At 35.5% G+C, this 19,979-nt stretch overlaps 1 protein-coding gene across 2 annotated transcripts in view; it reads right to left on the bottom strand.

The window, feature by feature from the left end:
* Positions 1 to 19,979, bottom strand: part of LOC144975298 (beta-hexosaminidase-like) — a 59,930-nt gene that overhangs the window by 10,199 nt on the left and 29,752 nt on the right. For both annotated transcript variants that reach the window (XM_078919251.1, XM_078919250.1), the window contains exons 4-15: positions 18,671 to 18,876; positions 17,977 to 18,195; positions 17,107 to 17,216; positions 15,413 to 15,523; positions 14,349 to 14,464; positions 12,674 to 12,771; positions 11,878 to 11,983; positions 7,465 to 7,580; positions 5,482 to 5,628; positions 4,505 to 4,661; positions 2,897 to 3,120; positions 653 to 737 (exon numbers count right to left, since the gene is read on the bottom strand). In XM_078919251.1, the coding sequence (XP_078775377.1) occupies positions 653 to 737; positions 2,897 to 3,120; positions 4,505 to 4,661; positions 5,482 to 5,628; positions 7,465 to 7,580; positions 11,878 to 11,983; positions 12,674 to 12,771; positions 14,349 to 14,464; positions 15,413 to 15,523; positions 17,107 to 17,216; positions 17,977 to 18,195; positions 18,671 to 18,876 (1,695 nt within the window). The remainder of the gene's footprint in view (positions 1 to 652; positions 738 to 2,896; positions 3,121 to 4,504; positions 4,662 to 5,481; positions 5,629 to 7,464; positions 7,581 to 11,877; positions 11,984 to 12,673; positions 12,772 to 14,348; positions 14,465 to 15,412; positions 15,524 to 17,106; positions 17,217 to 17,976; positions 18,196 to 18,670; positions 18,877 to 19,979) is intronic.

Below are 19,979 nucleotides of genomic sequence, written 5' to 3'. Positions count from 1 at the left end.
TTGCTTATTATAAATAAATAAAAATCAGCCATATTTTCACCAACTTTTGTCTATTGGTTCAGTGTGGAAAGACAACAAATACAAAAGATCGGAAATTAAAAGTGTTCCAGACCAAATGTCTGCGTAGAATCCTAAGAATGTCCTGGAATCTTCTGGCCAAATGTCATTAGAAATAAGAAGATCTTACAGAAATATGAGACGGGCACCATATTACAGACACCATCAGAACGAGATGTTGGAGGTTGCTCTGTCAAGTCTGCAGAATGCCAGCGAACGCACCCCGCGAAAAGCACTACAGTTGGAGTCCACAAGGAAAAAGAAACCAGTGTAGAACTGAGGAAACTTGGAGAACTGCACAGAGAACTAAAAGTCCAGGGCCTCAGCCTGCAGCTCATCATGCAGCGAAAGACCGAGAACACTGGAGATCGCTTGCTGATGCTTCAGACACCCGGTGGTGCAGAGAGGTTTAAGTGAGTGAGTTTGTCTAGAGTATAAAATTTAACTGTTTTAAAAAAAATTGTTTTTAAAAGTTTTACAGCACTTGCGACACATTTAGATCATACCAGCGCCAGTAAAATTTAACTGTAAATAAAAAATGTGAACCGGGAGCAAAAAAAAAAATCAAAACAATGCCAAATTTGACAAGACATACCTTATATCCATTGTTAGCAAAGTCATAGGCCCTTCCTGCACTTCCCCATTCCCAGACATTGTTCCAGGCATAAGCATAAACATTCCTGTTATGAAACAGTAGCATAATATATAATCAATGATTACAAATTATCAAAAAAATTCATTTAAACTTAATCAAATCTCACAGTTCTATCATTTTCAGACACACGGTCTGAAGACCAGCAGAATTGACTTGCTTGACTTAAGCCTTTTGATTCCATGTGGAGCATTGGGCGGCAACAGCACTCCTCCATCTGACTCGGTTTTTGGAGGTCTTCTATATTTGGGCCCAGGTTTGTCAGGCTGACTTTACCTTAGTCTCAATGCTTCATCGCCATGTCTGCTTTGGTCGACCAACATTGCACAAGTATATCAATAATCCAAATAAAATGCCAAACTCTAAAAACATTACTTTTTTTCTTTTTCTTTTTTTACTTTCATGTTTTTCTGTAACCGGCGATGGCTGTCTATTAGACCCATTTCTGATCTGCACAATTACTAGTAAATGGGTAATATTGGGTACAGACAATTCATCATCAAAATTAGTTATAAACAACATCAGACTTTTCAAAGACAAAATTTGGAAAATGATTTTAGGGCAAATTGGGACTTAAATGGTGGTGGGCTGGTTAAAAGATGATGATGATGAGGAAGATGATGATGATGATGATGATGATGATGATGATGATGATGATGATGATGATGATGATGATGATGATGATGATGACGACGTTGATGATGATGACGACGACATTGATGATGATGATGATGATGATGATGATGGGTTGTTTTTTTTCTGGAATATTAAAACACAATACCTGGTAATTAGGGAACCGGGGAATGACAAAAAATGTTGAAAATTTCCAATAACGGACCTGCCAACTTTTCAAAATGACAAATAGGGAATTTCAGATTAGTCAAACTAGTGTCTACCACACTGTCAACCAAAAACAAATTCAACGGGCAACTAAAAGAAAATAATAACATACAGTTACAGAACTAATTTGTAGAGTATGTACTGTTTTTCTTTCTTTTTAAAATACTTTTGAAAGCTATTCTTGTACGATGATGTCATCATGTTACAATTACTGGATCCAAGTCAAATGAATTCTTGAAAATGATCTCATAATGTCAAACATAACCATAGTGATCAAATCATATTACCATAATTCTCAATTGTTGTCATTTATCATGTTTATTAACATTCCCTTTTTAAAATATAATGAAAATTTTAAGCTCTTATTGGGGAACATCGGTGAGTTAGAGAACGGGGCAACCAAGTCAGGAATTTCTCGATCAAATATGTTGGCAGATTTGTGATAAAATCAGCAGAGTTGGCAGGCCTGCTATGATAATCTATGATGGTTCCGTCTTTGAGTCAATCAAATTCCCCAGGTCATCTTTGCATCCGATTTTAAAAACTCCAATATTCTAAAAGACAATTCTTTGTTATTTGTGTGAAATTAACAACAATATGGGTTAAATTGGTTTGTTTGTTTTGTTTTCAAGGGTTTTACGGTGCTTGCAACACATTTAGGTCAGATCAGCACCAGTAAAAAAGTGAGAATATGGGATAGTAAACAGTTCTAGAATTAAAGTTAAAGCACCCAAGAAAAGGTAAGACAAAGGGGAATGGTACAAATAGGGAATTGGTGTAGATTCCAAGAGCATACCATAATATACTTAGTTTGAGATCACCTAAACGTTTCATCCAGAAATGAGCACAGGTCCCTACTAAGGGAAATACACTCAAATGCTTACATTATAAATTCAAAACAACAAATTTAACAATAATATATAACAGAGAGATGATTTACAAGGAAAAAAATATCATCTTCCAAAACAATAACTATACATTTGACTGTTTCCCTCTCAGCCAGGGTATCCGGCCAGGGCCAGGACAAAACCAAGTAATCTCATTCCAAGACAAAGAGAAAGCAAGTTGGAAAACAGATATAGGGGGAATAGAAGACACAGTAAGTACCTCCCTGCCCACTATGGGAGGTCAGGAACCCCACCCAGGGGTTAAATTGGCTCCAAGTCGAAATTATCTCAATGTCAATCCTATCACCAACTCTCGATGCTGCCATCAGCAATTATTTAATTACGACAAAAGATCATCAAGTTCAATATAATAGCAGAAAACAGCCAGAACTCTGCTAGTTACTGATCTGAATACTTGAATTTCATAATAAGATTACATTGAAAATCTACATTGGCTTACTTATTTTTCAATGCACGTTTCTCAATTGGGTGCTTTTTGAGATTAGAAAACAGCCCATCTTCCCAGCCGGCCAAGTCTAGATTGTACGATGATGTCATAGAGGAGATCTGGATTGCCAGATAGTCAGATAACGAAATATCTACACCACTCCCAAGGAAGTTCTGACAGGCTGGGGATTTCGTCCAAGCAGACTTGGGGACCTCATCACCTCCAAAATGAAATATCTGGCATGGACATATGAGAAAAGGTTGAAGTAATGAGGAGCAGAAAAAAGAATAGTGATAATGATAGTTATGTTCAAAATTTCAATTTTCTTAGCAAACAAAACTCCCAATGCTCACAAAACATGTGAATTACAACAAGCTATCACATCAATTTCTTTCTTCTAATTTCCATGTCACAGAGACAGACGTTTAAAACTACGGATATTTCATTTGAAATTGAGATGAATCATCATGCATAAATCATATCCATTTCATCAATCAAAAAAAATAAATAAATAAATAAAATACGATGTACTGGTTTTTTGTTTATTTTAAATATAAGAAAAAATATTTGTTCCCATCGTGGCACTAGTAGAGATTTTTAATCTCGTGGGGAGAGCTAATAATAATAATAAATAAATAAATAAATAATGATCATTATAATAATAATAATGATGATGATAATAATAATAATATATAAAATAATAATAATAATAATAATAATAATAATAATAATAATAATAATAATAATAATAATAATAATAATAATAATAATAATAATAAAAATATAATAATAATAATAATAATAATAATATTAATAACAATAATAAAATGAAGAAGAAAAGAATAAGAAGAAGAAGAAAAAAGAAAGAATAAGAAGAAAAGAAATAAGAAGAAGAAGAAGAGAAGAAGAAGTAAGAATAATAATAGGGACTATCCCAAGGGAAAACCGGAATAACCCGGGTGCCAGCTGCAGTGCAGCACCACTAACTGAGCTAGGGCGAGGGGACTTGCTCAAAGCCCCACAGTGCAGTGGGTATTTGAACTCGGTACCTTTCAGACACAAAGCAAAGACCGTACCACTGAGCCAAGCTGCCCCCAATATGAACAGAGGAAACTTCACCTCTGGTACTTTGGCACTGAATAAAAATATGACAAAAGTTATGAAATATTCTAAAATAATAAAAACCTAACAGTGGTTGATAAACCTAGTTTGATGCTGTTCAATAAGTATTGAAAATTGCGTAATCGTGCCTGGGAGTCTTTGGCTTAGGAATATAAAGTCTTAGTTGACTATGGGCTTTATTTTTAGTAAAGCTGCATTTGAGTAGTCAATACAGTTTTCAACCACCCTTCCCCCCTCCTCCCCCCCCCCCCCCCCCAAAAAAAAAACGTTTTCCTAACTCGAGTAAGACTTTTATTTTTTTTGTGGATGGCTTTTTTTTCTCTTGTACCTGACCTGTATATTTCTTCTATCTTGCTTTATCTGGCACTGTTTTCATATCTTTATCTTACACCAGTGCCTACTCCCTCATTTGTCAGTTAAATAACATTGCAAGTTGCCATGTAACCCGTCCTTGAACTGCCAAAATGCAATAATAGATTATTTAAAGCAAACACCAACCTTCAGAGGATTAACATCTTTGTGCATGGCAAACAAGGTGTTCACGACTCTGGATATGAACGTATATGTTGATTGCAAACAAGGATTGACCACGTTGTCATTAAAATTTTGTACGGAACTATACTTGGAATTGTCCTGGAGGTCTCGAAGCAAAAATCTGTGGAGAGTATCGACAAAGATTGTAAAAAAATTTTAAAATAAATAAATAAGTTAATTAATTAATTCATTAATAATAATAATAATAATAATAAGAAGAAGAAGAAGAAGAAGAAGAAGAAGAAGAAGAAGAAGAAGAAGAAGAAGAAGAAGAAGAAGAAGAAGAAGAAGAAGAAGAAGAAGAAGAAGAAGAAGAAGAAGAAAAAGAAGAAGAAGAAATATAATAATAAAAGAAATTGAAAACCAAATTATTTAGAAGAGCTTATTTTGGCAGTTAATATGTTTTCTGTTTTAATTTAGCTTAAATGATATAGTCAGACCTGTAAATGGTTGGTGAAAAAATTGTTGTAACTTTTTGAACACGCGAAAATAGACCAACAGGACAAAAATATGGTTTAATTAATAAACACAACACTGATATGACACATCAATTGACTAGTCAAATAATGTCACTTTCCCCAACTCATTTATAATAAGCAGGTCCATATTTTATGGTACAAAAAAAAAAATCCCAATTATTTGAGAGAGTACACACATTTCTGGTCCCAGGTCTGATCCACGAAAACAATCAGCACTGATTTATCATTGGCAGTCCCGATAGCTCAGTTGGTGGAGCACTAGCTTCACAAGCAAAGGGACCAAGATCGATCTCTGGTGCAGTATAGAAAATTTTCTGACCACCTCCCCCTTACTAACATCATATCAAAAGGGTAGCAAGCAATTGCTATTGTCCATTTCATGCTACAGAGACCAGGATAATTTCCGGCTCCGTGGGCTAAATGGCTCTAAAGGACTACTTTTTTTGTCATTTATCAGTTCACCTTGAAGACTCAGTCATGTTAAAACCAAACTCCATAAGACGATTCCTCCTGGCATCCATGGCTTTAATGGCAGCGTGATTGTGACCAGGTAAATCAATTTCAGGGATAACCTCAATATGATGGATTGCAGCATGACGAAGGATAGCTCTGCAGAAGACAATGACATGATAAATTCATGAATGTTAGTGAAGATTGTTTCCATACAGGACCAAGGCCCAAGCACTTGACAATGCTTCACTTCCTTTTAAAAGTAAACCACATAAAAACATCCACACACAAAAAATTCAAACAGTACCATATAGCACACGTCTTCAATTAAGCACCATCTTTAAACTCATTCTTATAAGTAATAATCATTTCCTAAAGCTAGACTAGACACACAATCGTAAATTGAGATGGGTAAGTTATGCAGAATGTCTACAATCCAAAAGACTAAATTAATAAATTAATAAATTCCCTTTATTCATCCCCAAGGGGATATTTGTCTTTAGGGTCTATTCCAAGGGAAAACTGGAATAACCAAGGCATCAGCCGCAGTGCAGCACCGCATAGTGAGCTAAGGCGAGGTGACCAGCTCAAAGCCACACAACAAGGTGGGTAGTCGAACACGATACTTTTTGGGTACAAAAGCAAAGATCATACCGCTGAGCCACGCTGCCCAGGGTCAGAAATTGCCACTTGCAGTCTTTGCCACCCATCTGGGCCGCTGGCCATGATCACTGCCATTAGATTTTATTTCAATACAATGAACCCGGCTATAGATGTGAGAGCAACTTGAACAAATAAATGGGACACATAACTTGGAAGTCTAAATGTTTGCTTTTTATATCATACGTCGTTTACAGCCAATCCGCTGAAAGGTTGGCTTAAAACGTCACTGTTAAAGAATTTTTTCTTTTATTGAGAAGTGTGCGACTATGTGGTCTTGTGGTATGAAACTCGCTTTCAGATAAGAAGGTCCTGGGTTCAAGCCTTGCTCAGCGCATAGTTGAGTCCTTGGAAAAGGCTCTTTAGTCTCATTCTCTCATCGTACTCGGGTGTAAAATGAGTACCTGGCTGTTAACAGCATTGTCTCTGTCAGAAAAAATGTAATATCTGCCTAGCAGGTGTCATGTCTTGTTCTATATGTGACATATTGCTGTTGGCCAGGGACCCTTTGTAAAGCACTTTGAGCACGTTTAGTGGATATTGCGTGATATAAATGCTCTACTTATTTTTTTAGTACTTTGCAATAGACTAACATCCTATCCAAAGGATAGCAAGCAATTGCTATTGTCCGTTTCACATTATAGAAACCGGGATAAACTCCAGCTTCATGGGCTCTGAAGGACTATTTAAGTTTCCATCTGAAACCTTTCCATTGTCACCTTTTCATTTGTATTTAAAATGACATAATATAATTTTGAGGCAATGGGTTGCATGTACGCACTGCTTTTGTTGGATTGGTTGTCTTTAAGGATTTTAAGGCATTTGCAATACATTTAGATCATTTCAGCACCAGTAAAAAGGAAGAAAATGGGATAGTAAAAAAAAAATTCTAAATGTTAACACACAAGAGAAAAAAGACAAAGGGGAGCGGTACATATAGGGAACAGATGTAGATTCCAAGAGCACACCATCAGTGTACTTAGATTGACATCACTTTAAAGTCTCTTCCAGACACAAGCACAGGATATGACTAAGAGGAAAACACTCATATGCTTACATTATATATTCAAAACAGCTAATATAACAATACATAACATAGAGATGATTTACAATGAAAAAAATATTATCTCCCAAAACTTTTACTTTACATAATTTGACTGTTTCCCTCCCAGCCAAGAACCCTGTCCAGGGAAAGGACAAAATCGAATAATCTCATTCCAAGACAAAGACAGAAAGCGAGTTGGAAAACAGATATATGGGTATAGATGACACAGTATGTGATCTTCCTGCCCACTATGAGAGTATGCACTGCTTGACTTTGAGCTTTACACCTACCGATAGTCCTCAACTGAGTAAAAGCCAGAACCTGGAGGCCCTGGAAAAGGTCCTGATCCAAGGAAAGGCAGCAAGCATTTCGTTTCTGACGAGTCATGACATCTCGTGGCACCGATCTGGGAATTAATAAAAGGAACGCAAAACTTTGCAGTAACATGCAAGGACAACTGTCATCTTCCTACAAAATAGTTTAATGAGTGAGCTACTCACTGAGTGTAAAAAAAAATATGGCATGATTGAGAAATGTAAAATCTAACTTTACTGTGTGTTTACATACACACACACACACACACACAGACACTGATACAGACACACACATAATAAAAGATACTTGAGCTTTTATATTGTGCAACGGCCATTAAAAATGCTAAATGCGTTCTTCAAAGCCAACAGAAACATGAAATATGTAAGCCGAGACATGATGCCTTTAAAGCACTTTTACAACATTTATTACCCACAGGGTACTCCACTCATTTTACACCTGAGGGCAGTGAGAGAATGTGATTGTGAGTAAAGAGCCTTTTCCAATGAATTAACTTTGCAACAGAATCCAGAATTGATCCAAAGTGAGTGTTGTACTACAATAATATAAAGTTGCACTCTCCTAAAAATTACCCATAAGTCATTCATCACTTGTGTCATACTACAAGACCATAAAGTTGCACTCGACTAAAAATTACCCAAAAGGCATTTATTACTTGTGTCATTCTACAAGACCATACAGTTCCACTCTCCTAAAATTTACCCATAAAGCATTCATCACTTGTGTCATTCTACAAACCATAAAGTTGCACTCTCCTAAAATTACAAATAAGGCATTTATTAGCAATGACTATCCCGCACAAATCTTTGGGCCTCTTTTTTGCTCACGAAGTGCCCGAATTCGCGTCAAAATATGGGACGAAGCCGTTTCGTATATGCTATTTTAAAAAATTAATTACGACGCTGTTTATCGATGAATATGACTGAAAGTTGGCACACAGTTAGAAAAAAGTCATTTTAAATTATGTCAAGCGACAAAACTCGTGCGATTACCAGAAGACCGTTAAAAATAGATTTTTACTCTTTAGAGGAAAATATTTCTAAAACTACCGGGCGTGGATGTTTTGTCGCTGACAAGGTAATACATGAACATTTCTTCTTTTTGGTTGTAAAATTTCATATGAATATGACGAGAACTTTTCCCGTATTTTATAAAACACCATCCTAATTTGCTCTTCAAGTTTCAATCTTTTAATCCACTTATTACGCAAGATACAACCAAAAGTTGAAAAAAAATGCCGAAAAAGCGTCCCATATTTTCGCGTTTTTTTCCTCTTTGCAGGTCATCCAAATAAATGACACCTTTGAAACTGCATAACTTGTTTATTTATGAATGGATTTTCAAAATTCAAAAACATTTTTACTCAGTGGTGATAGGGCTTTGATTTTAGACAAAATTTTTCCTCAAAAAGAGAAAAAAACATTTTTCATAGTCATTGCTACATTTATCACTTGTGCACACATTTGAAATTTTATCACCAATGACAAAATAGATATTAAGGTAATCCAGAGAAGATCACTGTGATCGATCGTTATGAACATGGAAGTAAACTGAGATCTGAGTAAAGAATGACAACTTTGGAAGCAATAGATAAGGATGTGGCTCTTTCACTGGATATTCTAAAGGGATCCTGACAGCTCAATTGGTAGTACACTCTCTTCACACACCAGAGTGAGGCTGAGATTTTTTTTACGGAATCATTTGGGGGTCCCGATAGCTCAGTTGGTAGAGCACTCACTTCACAAATAAAGGGACTGAGATCGATCCCAGGTGCAGTCGAGATTTTTTTTCTGACACCCTTGTCCACCCAGCAATGATTGGGTAGCTGGGTCTGTTTAATCTGGAGGAAAGTGCTTTGCGATAGACTAGCATCCTATCCAAAGGGTAGCAAGCAATTGCTATTGTCTGTTTCACGCAACAGAAACAGGAATAAACTCCGGCTCCATGGACCTGGTGGCTCGGAAGGATCTCTCCACCCAGCTGTGATTGGGTAGCTGGGTTTATTAGATCTGGTGAAAAGTACTTTGTGATAGACTAGCATCCTATCTAAAGCGTGGTAGGCAATTGCTACCATTCATTCATTGCTATGGACATCGAGATAACCCCAGCTCTACGGACCTTATGGCCCTAAAGGACTACATTGGATATTTCAAAAATACAATGGAAGACAACAGCCTACCACATTCCTTTTTTTTTTTTTAAATGAATTAATTAAACGGCATAGATAAGATATGAAAAGCTGAAACAAATATCAATTTAACTTTGTGAGCTCCAAATTGAATTAACTTTGTTCATCAATTCATGAATCAACATTAAATGCAAGTAATTGGTCTTTGACGAAGGAGAGAAGATTATGCTTGAAAATTCCAGGCACTAACTTCAATGAAATGGTCATGAGCAATTTTGTCAATTCAAAAAAATTCTCTAGAATCTGGTTTTATGCAGACCTGCCAACCCTTCACATTCCAAAAGTGGAATCAGGACGCCTAAAAATAGGAATTTGAGACAAAAAATAGGAATTTCACCTCTTTCACCCACCCCCCCCCCCCCCCCCCCCCCCCCCCCCCCCCCCTCTTTTTTTTTCCTCTTGTTTATTCTTGGTATTATCATCACTTTTGTAAATCTGAATTTTGAACTTTGTTCATCAATTCATGAATCAACATTAAATGCAAGTAATTGGTCTTTGACGAAGGAGAGAAGATTATGATTGAAAATTCCAGGCACTAACTTCAATGAAATGATCATGAGCAATTTTGTCAATTCCAAAAAAAAAAAAAAAACCTTCCTTCCTAAAATGAAAGTGACAATTTTTGGTTCATTTGCATTTCCCTAGCTATATTGAAGATGTTTGTTTCTTTACCAAGAATAAGATTTCATGATGAATTAAACTGGCTGCCCTTCTCTAGAATCTGGGTTTATGCAGACCTGCCAACCCTTCACATTCCAAAAGTGGAATCAGGACGCCTAAAAATAGGAATTTGAGACAAAAAAATAGGAAAATAGGAATTTCACTCTTTCACCCCCCCCCCCCCCCCCCCCCCCCTTTTTTTCCCTCGTTTATTCTTAGTATTATCATCACTTTTGTAAATCTGAATTTTAGAGACAATGGCAGAATGGAAGAGTGAAAATAGGAATGATTCCGCCAAAATCGGAAGGGTTGGCAGGTATGTTTTATGTTGGACAAAAGCAGATGTCAAAAAGTAAATATCTATTCTTTAAAAAAAAAAAAAAGATAGGATTATGGGGGCAAAAATTGTTCTGTACAGCCCATGTTAAATTTTTGCCAACAAGCACAGAATTACTGACAAATCTAAAAATATTTTACAATTTTTTATACGAGTAACTTGCACTTAAATGACGGGTAATTCTATAACCCATTGATTTAAAAGATTATTTACAAAATCTGCAAGAGCATAATGATCCACCATTTGATGTTGGGAATTGGCATTGGCTGCCCTGTAGCCAGCATCATTTGTACACACTACACACCTTCAGACTTTAGGGACCAGACTGATTTGATTGTTAATGGCTCAAAAATTACAAAAGCAAAAGTTTAGTCTATTCCAGGAGTAAAAAGTATTTATTATTCATTGCGCGGATATGTGGTCTCAGATAGGAAGGTCCCGAGTTCGAGCCTCACTCAGTGCGTAGTTGAGTCCTTGGAGAAGGCTCTTTATTCACATTCTCTCACCATACTCAGGTGTAAAATGAGTACCTGGCTGTTAACAGTGCTGTCTCTGTCCAAAAAAAAATTGTAATATCGACTAACAGGCATCATGTCCCATCCTACATGTTAAATGTTGATGGCACAGAGACTCCTTGTAAAGCACTTTGAGCACATTTAGTGGATATTACGCAATATAAAAGCTCAAAGCTCAATTATACCCAAGTTTCATACTTTTTTTTAAATTGCAGAGATTCATTTCCAGTGCCTGGTCTACACTGATATGATACTATTTCGAGACAATGCGTTATTAGTAGGGATTATTCTTTGCCTAGTTATTCGCTTTCCATTGACTTATTGTGGCTCAACATTATCTTGGAAGACATGCTCTCTCCCCCAAAAGTTTCTATTTAGTTCATCATGATGCACAAGCCTTGCTGGAAGAAGTGCCTTGATTACAATTACAAACCAGTAGGAGCTAAGAATTCGAAATGAGGTAAATTGTTAACTTTTACATTCATACTATTCAAACAACTTCCCAGCCCGCCTGTACATGTATTGTTTATTGTTCTTCAATTCAGCATCTGCACCATTTATGAGAAAATTTGTGAACCTTTTTGAAAACAAGCTTATAGTATAAAAATGACTTTCAATTTTTTAGAAAAGCGTGTGCATTATTTAGAATCGTATAATTTCCAGCAAATACCTCAGTAAGTTCAGGTAGTCCTGGTATGGCTAATCTCCAACCCTCATCATCTGTCAGATGTAAATGAAGCTTGTTGAGTTTGTACATGGCCATAAGCTCAATGTATCTGGGAGAGATAGAAAATCGTAAGGTCAATGTATCTGGGAGAGATAGAAAATCATAAGGTCAATGTATCTGGGAAAGATAGGAAATCATAAGGTCAATGTATCTGGGAGAGAGAACATCATATGGTCAGTGTATCTGGGAGAGATAGAAAATCACAAGTCCAATGTATCTGGGAGAGATAGAAAATCATAAGGTCAATGTATCTGGGAAAGATAGGAAATCATAAGGTCAATGTTCTGGAGAGGATAAATAATATTGCAAATGAATGTTTCGCTTAATAGGTACTCATTTACTTTTAAGTCTTCACTTGTCGAATTATCACATCTCATTCTATTAGGTAAAACCTGCATATTTAGTGTGAGCCACGGCTGTATGGGTTTTTGCACGGTGTGAGTGTATTATGTTTTTAAAATGCTTTGAGATATCAGCATTTAGTGCTATAAAAGAGTACTGTTTTATCATTATAATTATTATTATCATCATCATCATCCTCATCATCATCATCATCATCATCATCATGAAAGCGATAAAATGATTGATAATTTCATAATCATCATCATTATCCTCATAATGAAAGCAATAAAATGATTAATAATACCATAACACCTGAGAGGCAGTGACACTCATTTCTTTTAAAGTTTCTGAATTCCCTGAGAGATAAAAGACAAAACAATAGAGACATTGAACTCACCTAAATATTTTCTCCTTGGCTTGAAAGTTCCTTGCCACATCCAGCATAAGACCTCTGTACTCGTAACGAGGGGCATCTCGAATCTTAACTTTGGGTATCTGTGGCAAGAGAGAGAAAGAGAGAGACGCTGTCAAAGTACTTTACTAATGCATAGAACGTTTAAAGCTAGAAACCCTGAAAATGGTTGATAAAGCTATGAATATGATATTTTGATTGAAAAAAAAATGTGCATAATACAAGCTTGAAAAAATAGGTGCAAAATACAAGTTTGAAAAAGTAGTTGCAAAATGCAAATGTGAAAAAAAAAAGATGGAAAAACAAGCATGAAAAAAAAAATTGCAGAACACATACATGAAAAAAAAAAGATTCAAAATAAAAGCATGAAAAGAAATATGCAAAATACAAACATGAAAAAAATAGATGCAGAAAACAAGCATGAAAAAAAAAAGTAAAATACAAGCATATGCAATGAAAATGTATTAGAAAGAGCTGGAATGAGGACAATAAGGGATAATGTCTGGAGAAAGAGATAGCAATACATCAGCAGACCTGCCAACCCTTCACATCCAAAAGTGGAATCAGGACGCCTGAAAATAGGAATTTGAGACAAAAAATAGGAATTTCAGATCTTTCACAATAAAATGTAGCAGACCCAAAACTACCTGACAGCATACTGTTGAAAGAGAAAGAAATGCTGTAGGTTGGACAACTCGGGGCAAGGCGAGGAACACAGCCATTGACAGGATAGAATGGAAACAATTAAATTAAATTGAATTGAGCTTTTATATAGCGCAAAATCCTCGAATGTGCTCAAAGCGCTTTACAAGGGATCCCTGGCCAACAGCAACATTTAACATGTAGGACGAGACATGACTCCTGCTAGGCAATATTACAAATTTTGTTCGGACAGAGACAACGCTGTTAACGGCCAGGTACTCATTTTACATCTGAGTACGGTGAGAGAATGTGAGTAAAGAGCCTTCTCCAAGGACTCAACTATGCGCCGAGCAAGGCTCGAACCCAGGACCTTCCGATTCAAAAGCGAGTGTCATACCACAAGACCACAAAGCCGAATAGCAGATAGAGGCATTAGGGGCAGCGTGGCTCAGCAGCACGGTTTTTGCTTCGTACCCGAAAGGTACTGAGTTCAATCACCCACCGCTGCACTGTGTGGCCTTGAGCAAGTCACCTTGCCCTAGCTCAATTTGCAGCGCTGCACTGCGGCTGATGCATGGGTTATTCAAGTCCTCCTATGAAATAGACCCTAGAGGCAAATTTCCCCCAATTGAATGAATAAAGGGAATTTTACTTATTTATTATGTGCCAAATGGCACCAAGAGGATACGTAAGTTATATAATACTCCTTTTTGTTCAATACTTGGGGGGTTACAGTCCACAGCTTCAAGCTGCTTAGCATTCAATTTAAAATATAGAAAAGTGAGTGGAACAGACACTTATGTTGATAATAACAAGAAATGAAGTGAGTAGATAAGTGCCAGAAAACAATAGAGAATAAAAACTTTGCATCGACGGGGGTTCGAATTCACGTTCATACTGCCAAGACAACCCCAACTGTTCAGACCCCAATCGCCGCAACGTTTTTATTCTCTATTGTCTTCTGGCACATTTCTATTCACTTCCATTTCTCGTTAATTTAAAAGGTACCGGTACTAACATTTCCTTTGGCATCTGAAAGGCTCTTCAGTGTCTGAATCCCGTAGAAAGCCCCTGCAGGTTTGGAGGCTTTGATTGTGATAACTCTGGCATCTGGAGACACAATGAGTCCATAGGCTGATAGAGAGAGAGAGAGACAGACACAAAAATGAATAAATGAAGCAGTAGCTGTGGCATTTTTTTAAAACCCAGAAATATGCCGTAGTGATTTAAGAATCTAAAAAATCACTTTATAGTAAAGAAATACCCTGCTTAGGTTAAGTCCATCCCCGTCCTCTCGTGTTCAATGTATGTGTTGTTTGATGCAAGCGAGAGTTCACAGCGTAAAATATGTACCCTTGTGAAGAATATAGGTATTAAAATTGCCCCAACTATCGAGAACCTCTGTGGTGTTATGGTAGCACCGGTAATCAGAAGATCTGAGGTTCAATCCCCTCGAGGCAGACTGATTTTTTGGGGATGGATTTTTCCTTGTATTTTCCTTTCTTGCTTTGTCTGGCACCTTTCATATACACTTGTTCAGATCTTTATCTTAAGTTTGTATGCTTGATTGAGGACAGTCTTTAATTAACTAAAATCTTGCATTTCTAGTCATTTTAACTTAAATAAATATTATTTTTTTGGGACATAATACCGTTTTGAGACAATTGATCACATAATATGTGCTTATAAGGGGAGTAAAACAAAGTTTTATAGGTTATTCAAAAAGTTCCAAAAAATTTTTTTTTAAATGAAGAACAATAATAAAAATATGACGACAACAATGATAATAATAATAAAAATAATAATAATAATAATAATAATAATAATAATAATAATAATAATAATAATAATAATAATAATAATAGTAATAATAATAATAATAATAATAATAATAATAATAGTAATAATAGTAATAATAATAATAATAACAAAATTAATGGGGGTATGAGGTGGTTGAGTGATTAAGGCAGAAGGGTGCAACACAAGGGGATAGAGAAACAGCAATATATTTCACACCTTCCATAGACTGCTTTGGGGTAATATTCTCTTAATCGCATATCATAATTTAACAAAAATTTTTACATTCTTCAGTTGGAAGATCTTTTCCATCAGATGAGAGCTTGACTTCCTCTACAATGAATTCAATGTATTCTTGTGCTGGCCTTTGAAATACCACTCTCAGACCCAAAGCATCTACAATAAAAAGGTTAAAAATTAAAAAATAATGAATTGAATTTATGGACATTTTTTTTCTTTTTTGGTTCATTCATATATCATTTCAAAGATATTGAAACTTAGGCAAGGAAGAAAAGGAGAGGAAGTGGTGGCTTAAGCCAATGACAATGTTGTAAACTACTCGATTTGATCAAGGCTGGTTTTAAATAAACTTTTAACAACAAAAATTTATGTGAATCTCCAATATTTAAAAGATTATAAAAAAAAAGTCTACCAATGGATATTTTCGCTTTACTGATGAGCTGCTAACCCAAATCGCCAAAATATCAGGATTTGACTTTTAAAATCTGGATTTTTTAAAAACAAAACAAAAAGCACTATCAAACAGAGCGGGACTCGAAACCTGGACCTTCCAATCCAAAGGCGAGTGTTATATATATCTCTAGACAACATAGCTGCACAAAGAGCACTTGCCTCACACGCAAACAGACCTGGGTTAGGTCAAGATTTTTTTTACCCTCTTGTTCACCTAGCAATGATTTGGTAGCTGAGTTTGTTAAATCTGCTGGAAAGTGTATTGAGATAAATTAGAGTCCTATCCAAAGGATAACAAGCAATTGCTACTGTCCTTTTAATGCAACAGAAACAGGGGATAAACCCCAGCTCCATGAGTCTCATAGCTCTTCAGGACTACTTTTTTTACAAACAAGGAACTTTTGCATTAAAAAAAAAAAAGACCCCAAGTTAAATATATTAAATAAATATAAATTTGCCCAATCCGTAACATTGTTGATTCCAAAACACTGCGTTAATAGTTAAATATTTTACCAAATGTGACTCTGAAAACAGAATTGATGGGATGAATCAGACTATGAATGTGAAAATGGAACTGAGAGATAAAATGATGAAAAACATGAACATTTTTTTTTTTTTTTGAATGCAAGAAATAGAATTCATTCTCAGATGGAATCACCTATGTTATCCAAAGTGCGCAGATTGGGGGTTAATAATCTTGCTCAAGGAAAAAAAAAATGAAATCACCCAAAGCAGGGCTCAAACCTGGGACCATCTGGATCACAGTGCAATGCCTTAACTTCTCATAAATGTGTCAGAACATGACATAATCAGTCAGAAAGGGGAAAATTTTGGATTTGCCTTTTTTATGCATTTTCTGAAAGAATATGCTCACCAAAGCATTTTAATCTTAATTTGAAGTAAATCGGGTGATTTTTCATGAAGTTTTGGTCAGATGTATAGGAAATGTATCCAGCAACTTTTCTCAAATTTCATACTTTTTCAACTTGACTAGCTGTAAAAAATATTTAGAAGTGAAATTAAGCTTTGATATTTCCCGAAGATGTACAAAAAAGGTTGATTTAATCATTTATGACAAGAACTCATTTTTGATAAAAATTGACCTTCTAACTAAACTTAGGGCAATATCTCAGTTCAAACTTTTTCACCATTCACTGTAACAAATTGCCTATCCTGGAAAATCGTGTATCTGTAATTTTGTATCTTGGAATTCCGGGATAACCCTGAAAAAGTGGGATCCATGATAGAGGAGATGATATATATGTGACAAAAGTAGACCTGCTTACCACCAAGGTAATTGGCTTCATTTGCCAGCAGTGTAGGAGCCACAATGACCCAATTACCAGATTGGACATTGACCTTTGATGATGGGTCATATAGTTCAAGATCGGCTGGCCTGAAGATGGAAGTTATACAAATGATTTAATTTTTGTAGTGCTGTGCTTTCATAATGCAATGAAAACATTTTGTAAAAACAATAACAAAGAGCTGCGTGACGCCAATTTCATTCCTTCTCTAGATTTATGTTTGTAACCATTGTTAAAGTTAAAGCAACAAAACATTATGAATCCTGTGCATTCGCATCCTGTTTAAAAAGGCGTCATAAATCTTAGGGATCGAATAAAATTGATTAAACATTTTTAAATGGCCATTGCAAAATCGACCTAAATCACAAAAATCCCAGCGTCCTACATCAGAGAGATAAAATGTTAATGAACTGGCTAATTTTTAGAGCAGATAGTAGTCTGGTTTTTCCTGTAGCCAAGACACACATGATACACAGACCAACTTGGTCTTTCTTTTATTACCTCACTCAACTCTAACACTGACTATATCCGTAGTTTAACCGGGTTACTTTTACCCCATGCCTATTTATTACATTTTTTTGAGACAAATTATAGGCGTAGTATCAAAGCTGTTTTTAATTTTTACATGTTAATGGTAGTTGAATAAAACTATCTATGCACATGGTCATTTTTAATACATTTTTTTCCAGTTTTGAAAAGGAGCAAAAATCTCTAGGATTAAGTGAGTTAATATAGATATACATCCAGAAGCCCTGCATACAAAACAGCTGTCAAATATTAAACAGAAAGGTTGGGGGAATGAAATTTTTTTTTTCTTTCTAATTTTCAAAGAAAAATGATCAAACCAACACTGGAAGCACTGGAAATGGAGCACCCTTTAAATCATGTACGCTTTGTTGATCAAACCGCTCGTCTAGAGTCAAAGGGTTGTAGTAGTCATAGTCCACAGCATCTGGGTCATCTGATCTCTTCCAAAGATTGGGCGTGTCATATTTTCCAAGCCAGTCAAACGATTCTCCTCTAGTGCTCTCAATAATTCGAGGCTGGAGCCCTTCTACAGTAAAGTACCTTTAGAAAAAGAAATTCAGGAAATCAGAATTCAAAGTGACAAGGAAACAAAAGATTTGTTTTGTTTTGTTCAGGGTTGCCAATTCAGGAAGGAAAAATTTACTGAACTTTTACCCAAACACATAGAATGGCCCCGTTCTGAGTGTTGAACTCCAGTAAAAAGACACTATGTACTTCCTTTTTTTCTGTTTAGCAGTTGATTGGAAAATACACTGAGGGTTTATGACATATTGAATTCCGAAAATAGACGGAAAATTGGCAACCTTGTTTGCTTTTGGGTTTGTTTTTTTTTTACTGAAAAGAATTAACATTAATATTTATTTATTTCCAATATCAAAACTTCTTTATATCTTAGCAAACATTTTTTTTTAAAACTTCAGACTTGTTTACAGCTGTACATGTGTCAATATCTAAATAGTCCAACAGAGAAATACTTTGAATTCCAATTTAATAGTAAGTTTGTGAAGAAACATACCAGTTAGGAAAGTTGTAAGTATTTCCAATGTTATAATTTCTGGTGATGAATTCAATGGACTTTTCCTCTCCAGGGCCAATTCCTTCAAATGATTCTGCTGGCACTGGTTCTAGCCTAAGAACTCCTCCTTGAAGATGAAATAGTCTTATGCCACTCTCCTTCTTTACTGAGCCATACGGGCGATGCTGAGGATCTGGTATAAAAGTCTGTAGAGGAAAATAAGATTTTATCTTTTTTTTTCTCACCAGAAGTTTTCTTGAAAAAGAATAGTTTCGAAAACAATTCTAAGTCAGCAACCCTCTTAAACTCTTCTTTTTTTTTTTTAATGAATTGAACTTTTATCTAGCAAATATCAGTGAGCTGTCCTCATATTGGTCTCTTTAATTAAAAAAAAACAAAAGCTATTGAATCATCATCACTTATGCATTGCCTCCATAAAACCTCACTTATATATAAACCAATTTCTTTAACCTTTATCGTGTGTTATGTTTTTTCCTCATATTGGTCTCTTTAATTTAAAAAAAACAAAAGCTATTGAATCATCATCGCTTATGCATTGCCTCCATAAAACCTCACTTATACATAAACTTGTAACCAAGATTAAAGCTTTGTAGGGAATATTTTGTTTGTTTGTTGCTTTAGGTCTCTTCCAACACAATTGAGGTTATATGAGAGACCGCTGAAACAAAAAAACAAGCAATCTAACAAAAATAGTACAAATGTAAATCAAAATCATAACCTAAAGATATCATAAGCTAAATTATAAATAACCAAGAACAAACAGGCAGAAGATTTACAGAAAAAAAAATATCCCCTGTCAAAAATACAACCACAAACCAAAGAAGCAGGATAGGCTAGTAAAGAGAAGAAGAAACGACATCACTATCGGATCGTACACCCATGCAAACATCATAGGTATATGATTCAAGGGTGATGCTCCCATCCAACCACCCGCTTTGTAGGGAATAGGTTTAACATTAATCAGGTACTATTCAAAATAAAAATACACTCATTTTGCATCTTCACTTTAGTGATAGTGACAGCAACAACAACAATAATATTAAGAAACAGCAACAATAACAACAAAATGATATCAATTTCTTTAACCTTTATAGTGCGGTATGTTTTTACCCCTTAATCGTACATCAGGGGTAACTTTGTTACCCCCATGACAATATATAGTAAAATGAAGAACTATCCCTATTCATATGTCGGCGGTCATTTTGTTACCCTGTAATGATCGTATATATATAAGTATTATTTCACAATCAAAACAATCATGTAATCAGACACTTGATCATCGCCGAGA

The sequence above is a fragment of the Berghia stephanieae genome, chromosome 6 (assembly GCF_034508935.2).
Source record: "Berghia stephanieae isolate SIO BIC M18660-M18661 chromosome 6, UCSD_Bste_1.3, whole genome shotgun sequence".
NCBI lineage: Eukaryota > Metazoa > Mollusca > Gastropoda > Nudibranchia > Aeolidiidae > Berghia > Berghia stephanieae.
This window is presented reverse-complemented; position numbering and strand designations above follow the sequence as displayed.